This window comes from Syngnathus typhle, linkage group LG5 (assembly GCF_033458585.1).
Source record: "Syngnathus typhle isolate RoL2023-S1 ecotype Sweden linkage group LG5, RoL_Styp_1.0, whole genome shotgun sequence".
NCBI classification, from domain to species: domain Eukaryota; kingdom Metazoa; phylum Chordata; class Actinopteri; order Syngnathiformes; family Syngnathidae; genus Syngnathus; species Syngnathus typhle.
The window spans coordinates 10,354,813-10,374,233 of NC_083742.1; the positions used below are offsets into that span (position 1 = coordinate 10,354,813).

At 45.7% G+C, this 19,421-nt stretch overlaps 2 protein-coding genes across 5 annotated transcripts in view; one reads left to right on the forward strand and one right to left on the reverse strand.

Annotated features, from left to right (window-relative positions):
• The first annotated feature begins 48 nt into the window (after positions 1-48).
• tmem127 (transmembrane protein 127) lies at positions 49-3,259 on the forward strand. Its single transcript, XM_061277867.1, has 3 exons — positions 49-756; positions 841-1,005; positions 1,263-3,259. Exons 1-3 carry the CDS (start codon positions 519-521, stop codon positions 1,571-1,573), a joined length of 714 nt encoding a protein of 237 aa, XP_061133851.1. The 5' UTR covers positions 49-518; the 3' UTR covers positions 1,574-3,259.
• A 2,990-nt stretch (positions 3,260-6,249) lies between these two features.
• igsf9b (immunoglobulin superfamily, member 9b) overlaps positions 6,250-19,421 on the reverse strand; it is a 28,111-nt gene continuing 14,939 nt past the window's right edge. Inside the window, exons 5-23 of one of the 4 annotated variants that reach the window (XM_061278530.1) lie at positions 15,985-16,131; positions 15,152-15,303; positions 14,872-14,989; positions 14,505-14,646; positions 14,229-14,374; positions 14,002-14,144; positions 13,781-13,921; positions 13,580-13,696; positions 13,347-13,497; positions 13,135-13,246; positions 12,881-13,056; positions 12,562-12,800; positions 12,336-12,420; positions 12,083-12,253; positions 11,967-12,003; positions 8,495-11,749; positions 8,176-8,348; positions 7,797-8,008; positions 6,250-7,624 (exon numbers count right to left, since the gene is read on the reverse strand). In XM_061278530.1, the coding sequence (XP_061134514.1) occupies positions 7,809-8,008; positions 8,176-8,348; positions 8,495-11,749; positions 11,967-12,003; positions 12,083-12,253; positions 12,336-12,420; positions 12,562-12,800; positions 12,881-13,056; positions 13,135-13,246; positions 13,347-13,497; positions 13,580-13,696; positions 13,781-13,921; positions 14,002-14,144; positions 14,229-14,374; positions 14,505-14,646; positions 14,872-14,989; positions 15,152-15,303; positions 15,985-16,131 (5,705 nt within the window). In that variant the 3' untranslated portion in view covers positions 6,250-7,624; positions 7,797-7,808. Of the gene's footprint in view, positions 7,625-7,796; positions 8,009-8,175; positions 8,349-8,494; positions 11,750-11,966; positions 12,004-12,082; positions 12,254-12,335; positions 12,421-12,561; positions 12,801-12,880; positions 13,057-13,134; positions 13,247-13,346; positions 13,498-13,579; positions 13,697-13,780; positions 13,922-14,001; positions 14,145-14,228; positions 14,375-14,504; positions 14,647-14,871; positions 14,990-15,151; positions 15,304-15,984; positions 16,132-19,421 lie in introns of those variants that run through there. The other 3 variants (XM_061278531.1, XM_061278533.1, XM_061278534.1) reach the window with 3 other exon arrangements.

Below are 19,421 nucleotides of genomic sequence, written 5' to 3' on the forward strand. Positions count from 1 at the left end.
CTATTCACCTATAGAGGTCAGCACTGAATGCTATGTGTCTGAAATCCTGTTGAAGCGGCGGTGAAGGAGAATGTCGTGAAACAAGGAAGTCAATAAATCTACAGGAACCCTAGTAGGTTTCCTTTTGTTTTGTTTGTCCTTTGGTTTATTTTTTTAATCGCAATCGTTATCATTTCAGCCAGGACAGTTATTTGGCTTAACTGAAAAATCTATGGTCAGTTTCTTTTTGTGTATTTCCTTCTTATTTGGTCAAATATTCGTCGCTATTTGACGTTATCTTTGAGCTAGCTGTAGACGCTAATAACAGAGCTAACAGGCCCGAAGGCCATCTGTTCATCGTTTGTCGGCAATTTATTCCCCCGATAAACCGAAATATTTAGGGGCGGTTTGGGACCGCTGTGGACAAAACCTTTTTTTGCTGTTTATCCGATACGCGTTCGGTGTTGCCAAGGGTGCTCTTAGGAGCGGAGTCATTAAGACGAGGGGAAAACCAACCAACATCTAAGGACCGGACGAGCATGTATGCCCCGCCGGGTTCGGCCGTTCCCGGAGGCCGGAGAAGGAGAGGGGGAAGCACTTTGCCCAAGACACCTGAGCGGAGTCTGGTCTCGGCTCTGCCCGGAGCCCTTTCCATAACCGCTCTGTGCACATCTCTGGCAGAACCTGCCTGGCTCCGTATTCATGGAGGTATATGCCCCAGACAAGAGCTTGGGGTGGCAGATGTCCTGGGCTACATTGACCCCAAACTCCTGGACGGTGAGGACGAGGACTCGACCTCTGCACTTGCTCGGAGACAGTGAGCATTGTGAAATGAAGAGTTGTTCTGTTTTGGTTTTTCAGATTACTGCATAAACCCGCAGACCATATTGTTGCTTCGAGTGATCGCAGCATTCTGTTTCCTGGGCATCTTTTGCAGCCTGACTGCATTCCTCTTAGATGTGTTTGGACCTAAGTACCCTGCCCTTAAGATCACACGGAGATATGCCTTTGCACATATCCTTACAGGTCAGCCTTCCTCACAATATCCACTTCCTGGGACCAAAATTCAGACTTTGATACAATACCTGCTTAAAGTATCTATACCTATAAAAAATACCATGGCCCAAAATTAAAATATCAACAGTGATCATCTTAATAGTCCTGCCAGATTTAATTTCAAAATTATTGATAACCAAGTATAGTTTCCATGCTGTTTAGACTCATCGTGCAACATAACTTCCTAGAAAAGATTTGTCTCATTTTCCTGTGTTCTTTCCTCATAGTGCTGCAGTGTGCCACTGTCATAGGGTTCTGCTACTGGGCTTCAGAGCTCATCTTGTCACTGCAGCAACAGCACAAAAAAAACCACGGCTCCCTTGTATACGTCACATTTGCCATCAGCTTCTACCTGGTGGCGGGGGCCGGCGGGGCCTCCATCCTCGCCACGGCCGCCAACCTCCTGCGCCACTACCCCACTGAGGAGGAGGAGCAGGCTTTGGAACTGCTGTCCGAGATGGAGGACAGCAGTGAAACATTCCCCATTGAGTACGACATCAGCAACCAGTTTCAGCCTCCGCCCGCGTACACGCCCTGACAGGCCACCCCGTCCTTCGCTCGTTGAATCAACATGCTCGCAGACAGATGGCAATATTTGCAAATACTCTTAATAGTTAAATGCGGTGCGTGCAATTGCACGCACTCAACGACTGACAAGCGCTTGAGTGTATGAGCGCCAAGAAATGAGTCTTGCTTTCTAATACCGTTTTTTTCCATGTATAATGCGCCCCCATGTATAATACGCACCCTAAAAATGGCATGTCGATGCTGGAAAAAAAGCCTGTCCCTATGTATAATACGCACCCAAATTTTGATTTTGTTTCTTTTTTTTTTTCCAAGTCCCAATGATCGTCACACACGCATCTGGGTGTGGTGAAATTTGTCCTCTGCATTTGACCCATCCCCGTGTGATTTTGATCCATCCCTTGGGGGAGAGGGGAGCAGTGAGCAGCAGCGGCGCCGCGCTCGGGAATCATTTGGTGATCTAACCTAATTTCTATAGTCTTTGGTATGACCCGGCCGGGTTACTTAAGTCCATAAATGTAAAATTATTTCAGAAAAAAGATCTTCTTTGGGAACAACCGGATGTTATTCTGCCGGTCAGTATCACTGCGCATGCAGTAGCAAACTCGATAGCGAAGAAATATGTGAGACTCTCAACGGGATCACCAATATTTGAGTGATGTTCCAGTTATTTATCACAATTAGTTTACCAAGTCTGTGTTTTGAGTTCCTCCAGTAAACCCTGTTCCAAGCTGCACTTGGTCGCCCCGCTCCTTTCCACACTCCATCCGTGACAAGATTTTCTTCAAAAATTGTTGTACCATGATTTTCTTGAAGAAAAAAAAAAAAAGAAATTGTACACATGTAAAATGCGCACCCCAGATTTTCGGACAATAAATTAGTTAAATTTTGCGCATTATACATGGGAAAAACGGTATGTTGATTTGCATGTAAATGGCTTGTAGGACTTGCTTCTTCATCTAAAGCAGAATGCCAAGTCAACATGGCTGATGAAGTCATTGATCAAGTAGCCTGATCAGTGCTAATTATTACACTCAAAGCTGTCTTTTGACCACTAGTTGATTGGCTCTTAGTGGGTTCAGGGTGGCGCTTTGAGCATTATTTTTTGCTTGTTTTAGCAAAATATATGTGCTTTGGTTACTGATATATCAAAAGTACAGGAAAACACTTGAGGCATTTTTGGACATTTCTTTTCTATAAAGAAACAAACAGCCCTTTATTTATTGATTAGTTAGATGTGTATCTTGTCGCTGGTTTAGTCTTACATGGTCACATTCTCTGCATGAGATGACACAAGAAAGAATGTTTGTTGTTAGAAGGGAAGGAGGGATAATCTCAGCCACAGTTGGAAATTAAGGAAACCATTTCGCTATAAAAGATTAACGTTCAACCGAAACCTCACTGCATTAGTTGGTGTTGCCATGTCCTTTGTATATAATTTGTTTAAATACAACTTGATTTGTACTGTATGAACCAGTAGTGTTTATGTGAGAATTTTGGTGTGCTAATATTACAACCTTTTCATGACACCGATGCGAAAAGGATTCAAATTGTGATTACGGTAGTGTGATTATCCAAGTTGGTTGTGTGCTTTCTTGTTTCGCACAGTTCATGATTTTTATTCCTGAATTTTGGATTATATGTTGACTTGTAAATATTGTTTATAAATTAAATTTAAAAATAAGTAGTAAGAATACAACAGTACTGCTTGTCTTTTGTGTTTACAACTACAAAAGTGAGACTACCACCATAAGTGTGACCTTACGCAGTACATACTACATACGTCCAGAACTATTTGATCCTGGATAAGATTCTATTCATTTATTCATTCATTTAATTTTTTTCAACAGTGGGATGACCTTTGAAAAAAAAAGAACTTCAAGGACGGCACATAACTACAGAACAGCAAACCCAAACTAAATGCATTTTCTTTCAAAGAAATTGACTAAAAATTGTAAAATTAAGTTACTATGTTTGTCCTCCATGTCATTCCTAACTTGCAAAACAAAATACTAGGCCTACTGATATTGTCGAATAGAGTAGCTACTGGCCTGTTCTCAACCCAAAAGAGCTGAGAGAATGTTTTTTACTTCCTGTGGATAAAGAACCACAAACATGCTGGCAGGAAACCCCAAGTTTGCTCATCGCCATGGGCTCCAAATGTCATGTACACGCATAAGATTATAGTGCATACTTTAAAATGTGCAAAATGATCAATGTAATTTTTTCGTGTGAAATAGCGTACATTGTCTATACTAGTCTGTCACGATGTACTGACATACAGGAACTGTACATTCTGAAGCTGTAATTCAATGAGTTTGACGTCCCCGACTCACTGAGATATTTCTGTGTTGGCCAGCCTAGACGTTGACGATTCAACTTTGTAAATGGTGTTACTGCTAGTAAGAGCCTTAGCCTACAACTTAATCATCTTAAAGGGACATACAGCTTCGCTATGCGGCATGAAATCTAATGTATTGCGAAAAAATTGAACAACTTACAGTGACCAATCAGTGTAGTACCATTTGCAGACTTGAAGACTTCCTGGAATTTGCTTTTGAAATGATCTCATGTCAATGCTTCTATGATATTTCACGTGGCACCAGAAGCTCAAAAAGTCCAGTTGATTTAATTTGATGAGACAGACAGACAAACAAACAAGGGAGGAGGCAAACCGGGCAGGGCAAGGTGAAACGGTCATCAATCTTCTCAGAAAATGCAGCTTACTTGCTGACGTCACACTCTGGACTCCGGGCATACGTATATACACGGCCTGAGACAGGTAATGCAATCTTCCCAACATCGAAAGGTCTTTCAGACTCTGTGGAATTCAGTGGTTCTATCTTGGATCAAGGCTAAATCATGCTAGCGAGCCGGGCCATTTTGTGCAAACAAACATTGGCTGTTCTCGGTCAACAGCCCGCCGCTTTTGTCCATCACGGTAACCAAGGCCATTGGGGGAACGCCAACGTTGCCGTGGTAAGTGACACAAATCAATAAAAACATACGGAGCACGAGTACTTTTGTCACCACTGTTTACAGGTGTTCCTGTACAAATACAATAAATAAATAAAAGCCAGCAAAAATATGCAACATTTTATCAGGGGATATGTTGTCTCAGTCTAAGCGTCACTGCTCAGCATATGTAACATTTGTCTCCACTGATTTATTTCACCTTAATTCAGTGCTTCTCAAATAGTGGGGCGCGCCCCCCTTGGGGGGCGTGGTGCTATTCCTGGGGGGGCGCGTGTGACCCTGGGGAACAGGCTTTTTTTTTGGCAGTACTAGAATAAAGTGTAATTGCGCGTTTACTACAGCAGGGGGCAGTGGCGCTCTCATTGTTACTTCTGTCACGTTTGCGACAGTGCAACATTTTACGACTTACAAGACAAGTTAGGATAGTCACGGTGGGGAGGGGGGGCGCGAATAGTTTTCTTCTTGCTAGGGGGGGGCGTAACAGAAAATAATTGAGAAGCACTGGGTTAAATAAAGGTTAACCTAAAAAAAAAAAAAAAAAAAAAAAAAAAAAGTGAACCCTGAACTTTGAACCCGCGGTGACCCCGCGGTGACCCCGCGGTGACCCCGTGGTGACCCCTGGGTGACCCCTGGGTGACCTTTGAACCCTAAACTTTCAACTCTAGTTAAAAATCGAAAATGTGCACATGACCCCGTGAACTTTGAACCGACCTTTGACCCCTGGGTGAACTTTGAACCGTAAACTTTGACCTTTGACCCCTAGCTAATTACGTTTTTTTTTTTTTTTTTTTTAAACCGGCATAGCAGAACGATCCATGGTCTTCAGATGCCGCGCTGTCGCCATCTCCTGGTCAGTTAGTGAAATGCTTTTGCTGATGTTTTTTTTTTTCTCTCAATTAAAACAAATCAATTAGCCAGTTGGTTTTCTTTATTTAATATCTATTATCAGACAAAACCAAATTGTGAATCAGTCACCTAGGCTATAGCAGAACAAACAATCCATGGTCTTCAGATGCCACGCTGTCGCCATCTCCTGGTCAGCTAGTGAAATGCTTTTGCTGTTTTTTTTTCCTCTCAAAACAAATCAATCAGCCAGTTGGTTTTCTTTATTTAATCTCTGATATCAGACAAAACCAAATTGTGAATCAGTCACCTAGGCCAGTGCTTCTCAAATAGTGGGGCGCGCCCCCCTTGGGGGGCGTGGTGCTATTCCTGGGGGGGGCGCGTGTGACCCTGGGGAACAGGCTTTTTTTTTGGCAGTACTAGAATAAAGTGTAATTGCGCGTTTACTACAGCAGGGGGCAGTGGCGCTCTCATTGTTACTTCTGTCACGTTTGCGACAGTGCAACATTTTACGACTTACAAGACAAGTTAGGATAGTCACGGTGGGGAGGGGGGGCGCGAATAGTTTTCTTCTTGCTAGGGGGGGGGGGCGTAACAGAAAATAATTGAGAAGCACTGCCTTAATTCAAACCTATCACAGTTGGAAATCACTGCACTTTGCTTAAGACTTTGATAAGAAAATGAAATAATCTCAAGAGCTTGTGAGTATGTGCTCGCCTCACAGTCGGGAGGTTCTGGTTTCGAAAATCAGTTCAGGCCTTCCCGTGCTGTTTTGGACTCTGCAGATAATTCAGCTTCCTCACACATTCCAAAATCATACATGTGCTCTGAATTGAAGACTCATCATTATGACAAACTTTGTTTTCCCGAATAAAGCAATTTATTCAATACAAACATATAAAAACAACAAAACAATATATAAAAATTTTCAGTTTGTACAAAACCTCCAAAATCATCACTGCAGCTGTAGCTTCTTATTTGGGGTTAATTTAGTAGAAACAGTTTGCAAAGTACATTACAATGTCACAGGTTGTCATGTGAACAAGCCACTGACATTTCTCAGTTTAAAAAACATGGGCACAGACTATATAAAAGACTGAATCATTCACAGTGCTTTCTTCACATCAGTGAACTGTAAACATGTTTGCATAATAAAACTCACTTCACAAAACATGAGCACAAAGCTCAAAGCAGAAAAAGGCAATATAACATTACCTGAAATACTAATTCAGTTAAATATTTACATCAATGCAAGTAAATATTTGTACATCTCAACAGATAAACATGCTGAAAGATAAAAAATTATTTGAGGGAAATAGGAGAAGCAGAAGCAAATGAAAAAAACAAATCTTCACTGACAAGTATAATTAACATCACAAACTGCCCTGAGGTACTTGTACTAAAGGATAAGAAGATTAATTATATTAGATTTGAGAACAAGAATGTCAGTAATAGGGAAAAGGACAGAGAACATTTCAATTTTGTAACAAAATAATTGTCATAAGCTTTATAAAAAAAAAAAAAAAAAAAAAAAAAAGACTTAACCTGAAATAATGACTTCACATAGTGTTGTGAGCTGGTGGTCATGGCCGCCACACACTGCGAGATGCGGAGAAAGTCCTCTCGCAGTCACGCAGTGTGCAATCAAAATGCTTTCATACAGGCGAAAAATCAATTTCCGTCTTTTAAGCAAGCATACATACAGCCACTTGCCGCCTAGTCGTACAAATCCACTATACAACAAATATTAAACAAATATTGTTTTACAACAATACTTATAACAATACAAGACCATATTTATAATTCCATATGTTCCCGTGGATGAAATAGCAAAGCGTGTGGTGAAAATATACTAAGCGGGCAGTGTTGGTACCACGAGAGAGAAAGGGACAATTTATCCTTATTCTTCATTTTTATTCTTGTCCACGTTCACTTTCTGTTGGGTCTTACTCGCCTTCTCAAAGCGGTTCGCTTCTAGTTTTGTTTCAAAGGTGTGTCTGTGTCTGATTGTCAACAAAAACACAACACAGTTGCAGAAAACAAAATCATTCCTTCTCAACAGGAACCAAAAGGAAACAATGCCATTTAATGACAAATGTGAGCAAACCACTTTACGGTACAGTCTTGGACTCTTTCAATTTGCTTGAGCAGACCATTGAAGCTTTTATCAAAGAGCCATTCCACATATCAAGCAAGACTGTTCACGAAGCTGTTGTCTGCTTCTTGCTTTCTTTTTCACCAGCACCTGTGGAAACAAAAAGCATCGCGGCATTGAAGTATAGCTCTGAACCAAATGATATGTTGACTGAACAGTAGCACATAAACATAAAAAGGTGTGAGTGATAGGCAAGAGGCAGGCAGGTAGGCGAGCAATGAAGGGAAATCAAGGAAGAGAAGGCAGCCAGAGAGTGACGGACCGAGTTCTGCTTCTAGAGCAGTGCTGAGTTGGCGTCAGAGTCCGAATCATGTCCAGGGGCGGGGTAGGGCTCGTGGGGACAGATGGACTCCTGAGCCCGCCTGTACTCTTGGTACTCCTGCCGGAGAGCGTTGAAACGCGCCTCGCTAAGGGATTGGTGGTACTGGCTGCAAGGTGTGTCGGAAACAGTTGGGCAGGCTGGGGGAGACGTGCCTGAGGGAGGGCATGGGGGGACAGGAAATGCATGGATGGATGTCATGGGAAAAAGCTCACAATCATCACAACACTTAGGGAGCAAGCACATGCAGCACCATCACGTTCAACGTCAGCCGCAGTGCGACATGCAACAACAAAATCACACATCAAGAAAGTGACATCACCTTTGTGTCTTTGGTCCTGGAGGCCAGCAGGTTGATCGCACACAAGCCTCCCTCTGCTTGTCTGGAAATTTGCTTGTGACTGATCAAACCTTAAGGCCTCCAGGACTTCAGAGTCCACACATGCGTCAGCAGAATCCCACTCATAACTTTCATCTACTGACGTGTTCCTTCTACTGGAATACACAAAAGCAAAAAGTCAGGATGATACACAGGAAGTGAGACCAAAAATAAATAGCGTTATTTTGGCAACGACACTCAATCCCTCCACCATGAGAAAAGTCCTCTTTGTTGTCTATTTCCTGGCGAGGTAATGTTTCACCTTTTCGATCTCCTCTCAGGTGGATCCAGCTCAGCTCTGTGCCGCTCACTCTCCTCTGTGGTTTCGGGGGAGCTGAGCAGTGTGGGAGTGATGGACATTGACTGGCGGAAGAGACCGGCGCTCCCCCTCCCACTGCTCTGACTGGCATAACTGGCCCTTCCTCCTTCTCTGACCTCTCGGGGCTCTGTCTCGCCCGCCCGCCTTATTGTTCTGTCTACAAGTCGGTAACTGTCAGCCTCCCTCTGAGGGAAAGGCATGGAGTAGGGGGAGGGCCAGCTGATGCCTCTGGGCAGGTAGGACCTTGGGGGGCCCATTCTGGGGTCCATCTGACTCATGCTCTCTGGTCTGGGTACTGGCCAGGGGTGGTGAGTGGGAACTGGGACGCTGGCGGGCATGGGGAAATACTTGTACTGAGCAGTTCTCAGCCGATCTGGATAAGACGGGGACCATCTTGAGGAATCAGGAAAAACTGTCGCTTGCCGTCGTGGATCGCAGTGCTCCGACATTGGGGGGACTGGGCTTTCTCTGGGTGGGTACATGTTTGGGGTAAAGTAAGAGGGACTTGATCTTGGCGCACATCGGGGCCTCTCCAAGCTTCCCATGGTGGGACGCCTGAGAGGGATGTACTCTCTCCACGAAGGACCTGGCCTGAGAAAGGAAGATGGAGTACGACCTAAACTGTAAGACTTGACTCTGACGTCTGGATTTGGGAATTCATCCCAGTAACATTTCTCAGAGATGTATGGCCTTGGGGTCTCAAAGTGCTCCCACCTCGGGGAGCCAAAACTGATAGACTTCTTAAGGAAAGGTTGGGGGGGTCCCATACTGGAGAGTGTTCTACAAGGGCCCACGCTCAAGGATTTCTTCAAAAATGGCACCGGGGCTTGATTTATTCGTAGTGCAATGTTATTGGTCCTATTTCCCGGAGAACCTTGTCTCTGGGGTTGCTCAGATAAAGACTCAGTACTGTCCACAAAACTCGGAGAATGTTTTGACACGATGTCCACCATGCCTTTTGCGGCACTGAGCAAAGTATGAGCTGGTCTGGAACCCAGTCTTGACTCACTGGGTTTGGTCTCAGCTCGAATCTGTGTTTTTTCATTGTATAGTTGTTTGCTAGTTTTTTCTGGAGCAGGTGACCGTGGTATTATGTCATCTGGAAACCTTACCCGATGTAGATTCTCCCTTGCTTCAACCTGAGCCCTAGACCTTCGTTTTTCTGGCAAAAGTGATTGTTCAAAGCAACCCTTCATTTTATTTGAATCAATTTCTTGGACATGAACTTCCCAGTTTTTAGGGACAACATCAGGCTTAGCCACTGTGGTTTGTACAGATTTCTGGTCCAAACATTGTCCAGCAGTATTTGTAGCTTCAGCCTGTTCCACGGGTTCATCTACACTCATCTCTATAAAACCTGGGAGGCTCAGATATTCCAGAATTGCACTCGTCTGCAGTGACGACATTTTAGGAGGGGATGCAGCTGGCTTGGTCTTGAATGACCCCGACATGCCTGGGACAGAAAATTGGGATCGATCGCTTTCAGCTTCTTCTACGAGAGTCAACGTAGACATCGGGCTGGGACTATCAGAGAACAAACATTTTTCACTCCTTCTGGAGCGTGCTCGGACACCTTCTGGTTCTGATCCCAAACTGTGACGGACATTGCAGCCTTTGTGTTTATCGCCTTTACCATTTGCTTTAACCTGATGCTCATAAGTTGAGGTAGGGCTACTTGAGGGACCGGGATCTTTTGCGGCTCCATATGATGATGAAACAGTAAAAGCTGGACTCGCAGACCGCTTACTGTAGACTAAAGGACTCAGAGAAGCTGGATTCCAATTCCGAGTTCCATAAGCATATGAATTCCTAGAGCGGGAAGTGGCACCGCTGACACTAGTTTCCTGGAGGCCTTCTGTCATGGACTTACTACTCAGATCTAAATCTCTGTGAGGGCTCAGCGACTTGGCTCTGGGCGACGTGGCTAAGCATCGAACTGTGGCGTTTTCAATGGTCACCTCTGTGGAAGGCACAGGAAGGGAAGTGTTCTGAGTCACCGGAGAATGAAGGGACTCTGTAGGTTCTGCACACAAATGAGCATGCTGTAGCTGCTGTAATACTGCCGATGGGGTCGCCCAGTGGCTCTTTGCCGGAACAAGGTTCGTTACGGCGGTAACAGGGCTAATGTTCCACTCAATGTGAGATGTAGGAACTCGGTCCGTGGGACTACTGGTGCTCCCAAAGTAACACGCCCTTCGATAGTCTGCGACCCGACTTGTGTGTCCTGAGGGCTTGTGTTTTTGACGAAGCGTAACATCTTGTAGTTTCCAGACAGGTTCTTCATCTGACTGGGATACGCTACATTTTGGGCTCTCTTTCCCATCATCTTGGTTTCTGTGATTGCTGGTGTAGCGTTGGAGCTCACGCTCCATTTCCTCCCTCTCCTTGGCCAGTTGGATGCACTTTTGGATGTTATCGCTCTCCAGTTCACTGTCAAGTTGTGTGATAAGTGTGCTGTCATCGGTAAGGTGACTGGCCATTTGTCGATAGCCTGGGGTCAGTGGACAGTCTGCCTCGCTATCCAAAATATAGGTTCTTCTTGATAAAATGGGGAAAAGGTCTTCAGTACGGGCTGGCTTGCGATGCCTTTTCATTGAGTCACTTGTTTTTTTCTCACTGTTGTCTGAATAGAAACTTGCTCTTTCCAGGAGGTTCTCGGAACCATGTTCATCATCAGAGTAAAAACAGCCATGACGGGAGAAGTTCCGAGCAATGGCCCGTACTCTTCCAGGGGAGGAGGGAGACCTACTGATCTCCAGGACATCCACAGTAGGTGGCGAACCCTTGTCGGAACTCAGGATGCTTGATTTTGGGGAGTCTCGAAACGATGTCCGGTTGCTTCCTGAGCCACTTGCGCCGCCATTGCTTTGCAAGATATCCTTGAGATTTTTCTTATTGGTGGGACTGGAACTCTCTATCAGAGGCTGGATTATGAAACGTCCATCTGGGCCTCTGTGAATTGACTCCAAAGATGTTGGGGAAGGAGCCTGGGACCCCAGGTGGCTCTCAAAGAGTGTGTAATGCGGTGGTGGAGATGAGTTGGCCAAAAGTTGCTTGCGCTGGTCTTGGTATTCTCCTCGACTGCCTTTATCGAACGAGGAGCGATCATAATGTGAGGAGGAAGTGGGGAAGAAGGGAATAGGTGGACACAGTTTCAGCTTCAAGACACTGTCTGGGCTGCGGGGTGGAGAGCGAGTTCTGAGAGGGGAAAAAAGAAAGAATAATCATGAAAAATACAGAAATGTAGAACTTAAATCAAATGAGTAAAACATGGGAAATGTAATTTAGATCTCTTTGTGTGTCTTGACAATAAAGCAGACTTTGACTTTGAAACATTACGATGCATTGGCAGTTTTCTTTTCCATCGCCACGATAATATTTTATTACTATACATTAAGTCAGTTGGGACACTTACTCAGAAGATGGACTCTTCTGGAAAGCCGATGGGACATCTACGAGAAGGACAACATGATAAAAAAAATGCTTTCCACTAAACAATATCAATATATTAGTGTATTGCTCATGTTTTACCTTGTTGTCTCTTCCGGCGCCGCTGCTCTCTCCAGTTTCTCATATAGCAAGCTGTGACTAATGAGAGCACGATGGCAATGAAAAGGAAGCACACCCCTGCGACCACGCCTGCAAGGAGGGGTGCAGGTACAAGCTCCAGGAAACTAGGGCTTAGGGGGTACATCTCCATCCCTGTCGTCCAATCAGACAAACAATCAGATTTTGGAATACATACATATTTTTAAATATGCAAGTTGCAGCATTTGTGAATTACCTGCAGTCGATATACTGACAAAATCACTTGGTTCACTGCGCACTTGATTACTGCGGGACATCAGCCTCAGATCATAACTGGAGTCCTGAGCAACAGGAAGATTTGATTTACTTAACATTAAGTGAAAAGAATTCGGGAATGAATGAAATATTGACACATGAGAATCCGAATCATCAGAGAAACAATATTGCTTGATTCCTAGTAAAAAATAAGAATTTCTCCTTACGCGAAGAAGTCCTTGTACAAGGACTTCACTCTCATTGGCGCTGATGTTGCTGCTGAGGATGACCCACTGGCCCTGATTCCGACGAGCCTGCAGCACATAACTTGTCAGGGGAGAGGATGGAATCTCAGGAGGTGACCACTGGAGGAGAACGCCTTGTCGTGTCCGGTTAGCAGACAAGATGATGGGCGGTTCGAGTGTTAGTAGAGTGGTGACGATAGTTGGGGCTTCTGTTGGCACAACTAGGTGGACAAAGCAGATTTAGGGCCATGCCAATACAAACGTGGCTAGAAATGTCAAAGCACCAAAAATATTCACAAACCTTGAGTTCTTACAGTAACAATTTCACTGAAAGGTCCAGAGCCGAGTTTATTCTGAGGTAGGACACTGAACTGATAAGTTGTCGCAGCCAGAAGGTTGGTGACCAACAAGTAATTTTTGGATGTGGGCACCGGTAAAGATGCCCATTCATGTTTACCTCTGGATGCTTGCTTCACCCTGATTTTTTTTTTAAAGAAAAGCAATGTTAGCATTTCCTTTTGCATTTTAAACTGTGACACTGTCCATGTTATTTACCAAACAGTGAACTTCTGGGTGTATCCACCATCAAACCCAGGCACCCAGGATACATTAGCTTGGTTTATCTCTGTGCTCACAGAGACTGAAGACGCACCATGAGGACTGGTACCTGAGCAAAACACAGAACCAGTTTTAACACAAATTCGTGCAGAGTGATCAAGCTTTACTTCTGTCCCAAATACTGCTACTCTTGACATGGACCCACTTACCAAGCACCATCACCACAGTGCCTGCACTGACAGTTGCTACACGATTCGAGGCCAAGCATTCCCAGCCCCCATGGTGGTCTTTACTGAGAGGCTGCAGCAGGAGGGAACCGTTAGCCAACACAAAGTACTGAGAACGAGGAATAGGGCCAATCTGCAAGGGAAGACACGTCCGTTCAAAAAAAACCAATCACTTGCGGAAATCATCTGTGTGTTAGTAGGCAAAGAAACGCCACCTTGCTCCATGTTATGTTTGGCGCAGGATCTCCATTGGCTTCACAAGGGATGATCAACTCTCTGCCCACCTCCTGAAGATACTCAGGCCGAGGAGGCACTTGGAATGCGGGTGGATCCTGGAACATAGAGATATAGCCTTTGTCACCCGAGCAAGGAAAAGGATCTGTGAAACAAAACACAGTGGGGGCAGCCTGGCGTACCTGCACAATGACCTTGGTGGGCTCAGACTGACCCATGGTGCCGTAGCTGTTATACGCAGTGCAGCTGTACATGCCCACAGCATTGTCGTTTGCCGTTGCTATGAAAACCGAGCCCTCAGAGTTCACCATCCAGCCTGGGAACTGAAGATGGAAAATAATATTTCTCTGGGTCGGAATTGATATGCGTAGTGCAGAGAGTAGTGCAACATCCCACAACTTACATTGTCAAGATTTAAATTGTTCCCATCTTTGGTCCAGTTCACATACAGCACTGGGGGGTCCGCCTGGACAGGACACACAATGACCCCCTCCATGCCAGATGGCAAATAGGTTTCCCGAGGCATTCGTACAACTCGAGCTGGATCTGCCGTGGATTAGATGATTTGTAACAAATAGTCGATTTGTGGTGCTACACAAGGGCTTCCTTTCAAACGGAAAATAATCTTACGTTTCACTTTAAGATGTGCTGAGGCTGATGGTGGAGTTAGTATCCCATTTGTTGGGACACAAGTGTAGTTTCCAGCATCTTCTGGAATTAGATTAGGGATTAAAAGGGTTCCGTCCACCAAAATCTTCACTCTGGATTTTAAAGATCTAAAACAAAAACAAAACAGTTTTTTATATATTTTTGTTGTCAGCATTTAAATTCAATCTGTAATTGTGTTAGCAATTCTTTGCGGTACTTTTTTTTTTTAAATCTGATGTAATTATAAATGAGACTCACTCAATATGGTAAACATTCTGTCCTTGTTTCATCCACTCATATGTGAGGTTGGAAGGGTAAGCGTCAGCCTGGCACTGCAGAACTGCATCCTGGGACATATTAAGAGTAGTGTCCTCTGGCGAAATGATGATAATTGGAGGACCTGCATTGGCAAAGTCAAAGAAAACAATAATTACCACGAGTGGACCCTGTACAGATTGAGGTCCATCATTGCTGTAGTAACGAGAGATGGACAGAAGGTGGCACTATGGTTGAATTGATTTGATTTTCCTGTTTAGTTTGAGTTGCACTACTGTACTTTCAAATGCTTTAATCCACATGGTTAACGGGGAGGAACAATTTTGTTTCTTTTCATTCCAACACTCACCTTTGACCTGCAACTGCATCGCATGCGTCAGGTTGCCTTCTGAATTAGAAACATGACATTTGTAGACTCCTGAAGTGTTTCTTGTGGCTGAGGTCAAAGACAAGGTACCGTTGAGCACCTGAGGAAAAAATATACAAAGATAAAACGTAGGGAGCAAAATTGTCAGTTGCGAGTGTCGTTGAGTGGTAAACTGCTGCACTGGAATCAAAAGGTTACAACGGTGACAGAGCTCTTGAGTTTTAATTTAAATGTATGAATACAAATTAGTAATCTGCCTCACCTTGATCTTTTCATGTTTTGCGATTGGGCTCTCATCTTTGTGCCACACAACAGTTGGGCGAGGGTTGCCATGAGCTCCACAGCTGAGCGTCAGAGAGTCTCCGAGCAAAACCTCCACAAAAGTTGGTGGTGTCTTGATAAACACTGGTGGGGCTGAAACAAACATAGCACAGATGAAACAGCTAAATATATTTATCTTTTGTTACATACTACATAGTTAGGGTTCTCTCATTCCATCGTGTAGCTTGGGCTGAAATCTGGTTTGGTAGGAAAAACATTAACAACAACAAAAATTATCTCGATTACCTATTGTGTCATTTTGATCCTTGCACTCACTTGACCTATCCAAGCTAAAAATAAATACAAGCTTCATTCCATTTTGGGATTACATCACCAATTTTTTTGAGCTATGTATTCAAATGAAATACAATATGTGCATTGATGCACCACCATTATGTACAAGAATGAATGTGTGGTCATTAGCAACCTAATGCACCCCGTGTAAACCCTTCATTGAGTGAAGTACAATAAAATGATATCTGCTTTTCACGCTCAATAACTTCTTCTTTGGCCATAATTGTGGCACTGATAGCGTACCGGTAGTTGATGAGTGACATGCCTTTTCCTCAAATGTTTTCTTGCTACAGGGAACACACGTGCAAATGCATGTTGCGCTCTTCACACACAGACTGTCATGTGGCGTAACAGTGTGAGTTTGGTGTGCCAGTGCCTTTTTAGCCACATGCCGCCTCAGATGTCAACAATCAAAGTGCCAGTGATGAGCCAGCATTTGACGAGCAGCTCTTGTTTGTCCCAAGCTCTGCAGTGCTGCACCTGTGATGGAGAGGAAGGTCCACGTGCCGTTTTGGAAGTTGTCCGTTTTGCTGTCCAGTAGCAGGATGCGGCATTCGAACCAGCCCTCATCCTCGAGGGTTAGCCGTTCCACCAGCAGGGAGGCGCCGCGGGTCAGGGAGACCCGCCCTGAGGGAGGAGGGGTGAGGGACAGAGAGATGAGGGGGTCAGTGCAATCTGGCAGCCAGACCGCCGCAGTCAGCACATGTGAGCGAGGAGCTTACAGTGTCGATGACACAGGGATCACGACACAAAGGCCTTAGCCGGTCATAAACGTTATGTTCGCAAATAAAGCAGCTGCGCCGGTGATATTTGTGAGAAATGATTCACGCCATCGGGGGGGGGGGGGGGGGGATTTGCAAATTCATTTTCACAACGAATGCATGCCATGACTATAAAATTTAAATAATATGCCATCACAACATCTTCAAAGGGTGGTCCCATGCACCCATGCATGCCTACACTACACATTTTCACACATATTTCATCTCTCGCAAGAGGCGTAGCCAGGAATTTTTCCAGTAGGGGCGCGCGCCCACAGGAAAAAAAAATCTAACATCACCCACGCCATTCGCTGATCGCTAAAACAACATCCGGGTCCGGGAGGCAAACGGTGAATGGATAACATCGCGGACATAGAATAGCGCAAGCACATTCGTGCAAGACCATCATCATCATCATCATCATCGGTTTAAAGTCCGCCTTCCAGGCGCTGCTGGGTTGGACTGGGTTCTCGATATGGCCTTCTTCCACCGGGAACGGTCCATGGCCATCTCGTGGTTGATGCCGAGTGCCTCCATGTCGGCTGCCACGGTCACCTGCCAGGTCTTTTTAGGTCGGCCACTGGGTCTTGTTCCCTCTACGTTATACGACATAACTTTCTTCACCCAGTCGTTCTCGTCCTTCCTCACTACATGTCCGTACCATCGCAGTCTGCCTCTCCTCACCACATCCACTATGGCCTCCACTCCCATCTTCTGTCTCAGCTCTGCACTGCTCTTTTCTTCCCTCATTGAAACACCACACATCCATCTGATCATTCTCATTTCTGCTCTGTTTAGTTTGTCTTCGTGTTCTGTTTTCAGGGCCCATGCCTCACTTCCGTACGTCATACTACCTCTAACACAGGCTGAGTACACTTGGCCTCTCATCTTCAGGGATGGGGCCTTAGATGTTAAAAAGGGCATGAGTTCCCTGAATTTCTTCCACCCGCTTCTCACCCTTGTGGTCACTGCTAGGTCCACCCCCCCATCAGTGTTAATCATGTCTCCAAGATAGCAGAAGCTGCCCACCACCTCGTACATCTCCCCATCTACCACGAGCCCCTCTCGCTCAGCTGGGTTTGCTTGGGCGACTTCTCCCCTACACCGCTTGCAATGGAAGGTCTCACTTGCAGCTAGTAGGCTGCCTTTTACTCCACTGCATCTTCGATGTACCCATCTCTGGCAACCCTTGCACCGGATAGAGTTAGCTTGCACTCCCTTCCCGCAAACTCCACATGGCCATGCTCCTGACTGCGATATCACTCCCAGGCCAGCACCACCGACCATGACCTTTGATTTTGCCGCATTCACCTTCATTCCTTTCACTTCCAGGCATGTCTTCCAAGCCGCTAGCTTGCTAGCTAGGTCTTCTCGGCTGTGAGCCATCAATACCAGGTCATCCGCGTAGAGCAGCTCCCATGGTAGTCCACCCCTCACTTCCCTCGATACCACATCCATCACGATAGCAAACAGTAATGGGCTGAGCACTGATCCCTGGTGCACCCCTACCCTTACTTCAAACCCATTACTGTCGCCAACTCCTGTTCTAACAGTTGTGCAGGCTCTGCAATAGAGAGCCATCACAGCCTTTACCAGTCCCTCTTCCACACCCGACTTCCTTAGGGCCCACCTCACCACCTCCCTTGGCACCCTGTCGAACGCTTTTTCCAGGTCGACAAAAGCAAAGTACAACCTCTTCCTCTTCGCCTGATGTTTCTCTTGCATCTGTCGGATGACAAAAATTGCATCTGTTGTACCTTTACCAGGCATGAAGCCATACTGCATCTCGTCCACCTTTACCCGTGTCCTCACCCTCCTTTCCAACACCCTCTCTAATAACTTCATTCCATGCTCCAGCAGCTTTATAGCCCTGTATGACCCGCATGCGAGTGGGTCCCCCTTCCCTTTGAATAGAGGCACCAGGACGCTTCTTGTCCATTCCTCCGGAACGTGCCCCTCAGCGATGACACTGTTACACAGGTCGGTCATCCACTGCACACCGACGTCTCCTGCTGCCTTTAGCATCTCTGCCACCACTCCAGATGGTCCAGCTGCCTTTCCATCCTTCATGGCCTTCATGGCTTTTCCCACTTCTGTCCGTGTGATCGGGTCACATTCACCCTCCACTTCGTCGCATCCTGTCTCACCATCCCAGTCATTCTCCACATTCAGCAGCTTCTCCATGTACCTCCGCCATACTTCCTTCACTTCTCTGTTGTCTGTCACGATGTTGCCATCCTCGTCCTTCACACAGTTTGCACCGGTCACATCACGCCTCTCCTTAACCATTTGCTTCGCTATCTTGAAGAAGCTCTTTTGTCCTCTCTCACTCTCCAATTCACTTGCAAATTCTTTCCTCTTGGTCTCTTGAGCCTCCCACACCGCTGTCCGTGATGCCCTCCTTGCCTCTACATACTGCACTCGGTCTGCCTCCCTTTTAGATTTCTTCCATACTTTATGGCACCTCCTCTTCTCATTCACCGCTCTTTCGACGCTGTCATTCCACCACCATGTCTCTCTTTGTCTTGCTTTACCCTTTGACCATCCGCACACCTCCTCTGTGGCTTGAAGCAGAGCCTTCTTTATTGCCCGCCACTTGCCATCCACACCACCCGACTCCATCATCTCCTCCACTTCTTCTGCTATATACTCAATCTTCTCCCTAAACTCGTTTTTATTCCCTCCGCTATGAAGCTTCCACACCTTCAACTTGGGAGGATACTTCTTAGCCCCCACATACTTGATCCACAGAGTTAGGTCTCCGATGACTAGGCGATGCTGAGATACACACTCTTCTCCGGGGATTGCCTTGACATCCCTAACCAGGACGCGGTCCTCCTTTCTGACCATGATGTAATCTATTGTGCTCTTGCAGCCACCTGAACTGTATGTTACTAATTTGGCTTCGTCCTTCTTGAAAAACGTATTGCACAGCACCAGCTCCAGTGCGTCGCCGAACTCCAGGATCCTCTCTCCCTCTGCGTTCCGCATGCCGTACCCCTGTCCCCCATGTACCCCCTCAAAGCCATCTGACTCCCTCCCCACGTGTCCATTCAGATCACCTCCCAGAATTATAACCTCATTCTGGGGGATCCCTGACAGCACCATGATGGCCTTGTCCCAGAACGCATCCTTCTCGTCCTGACTTCTGCCAAC